Genomic DNA, 312 nt, shown 5'->3' on the forward strand with positions numbered 1-312 from the left:
CCGAGAGCTCGTTGACGGTGTAGTAGCGGTTGTAGGCGTCCAGGAAGGAGACGTCGTCGTCGTAGGCCAGCGGCCGGCAGCAGGGTCGAGCCCGGACCTTCTCCTTCTTGATCCTCCTCCTGCTCCTCATGCTCTTCAGCGAGAGGTCGTAGCTCCGGACGGCCGCCTCGCAGGTGCCGCTGCAGTAGCGGAAAAGCACCGTCTCGTCCGACTCGTAGCCCAGGCCCAGCTCGCTGACACTCACCTCCAGCTCCTTCAGGGCGCAGGGTTTGTGGCGAGCGCGGGCACGCTTCCTGCGGCTGCCCGCCTGGG

At 66.7% G+C, this 312-nt stretch overlaps 1 protein-coding gene across 1 annotated transcript; it reads right to left on the reverse strand.

Moving 5' to 3' along the window:
- Nucleotides 1-7: 7 nt before the first annotated feature.
- Nucleotides 8-307, reverse strand: NRTN (neurturin; the record flags this gene model as incomplete). Its single annotated transcript, XM_009318736.1, has 1 exon — nucleotides 8-307. A coding segment is annotated over one exon (300 nt), but the record flags the coding sequence as incomplete, so codon positions are not given.
- Nucleotides 308-312: the final 5 nt, after the last annotated feature.

The sequence above is a fragment of the Pygoscelis adeliae genome, unplaced genomic scaffold (assembly GCF_000699105.1).
Source record: "Pygoscelis adeliae isolate BGI_AS28 unplaced genomic scaffold, ASM69910v1 C10024821, whole genome shotgun sequence".
NCBI lineage: Eukaryota > Metazoa > Chordata > Aves > Sphenisciformes > Spheniscidae > Pygoscelis > Pygoscelis adeliae.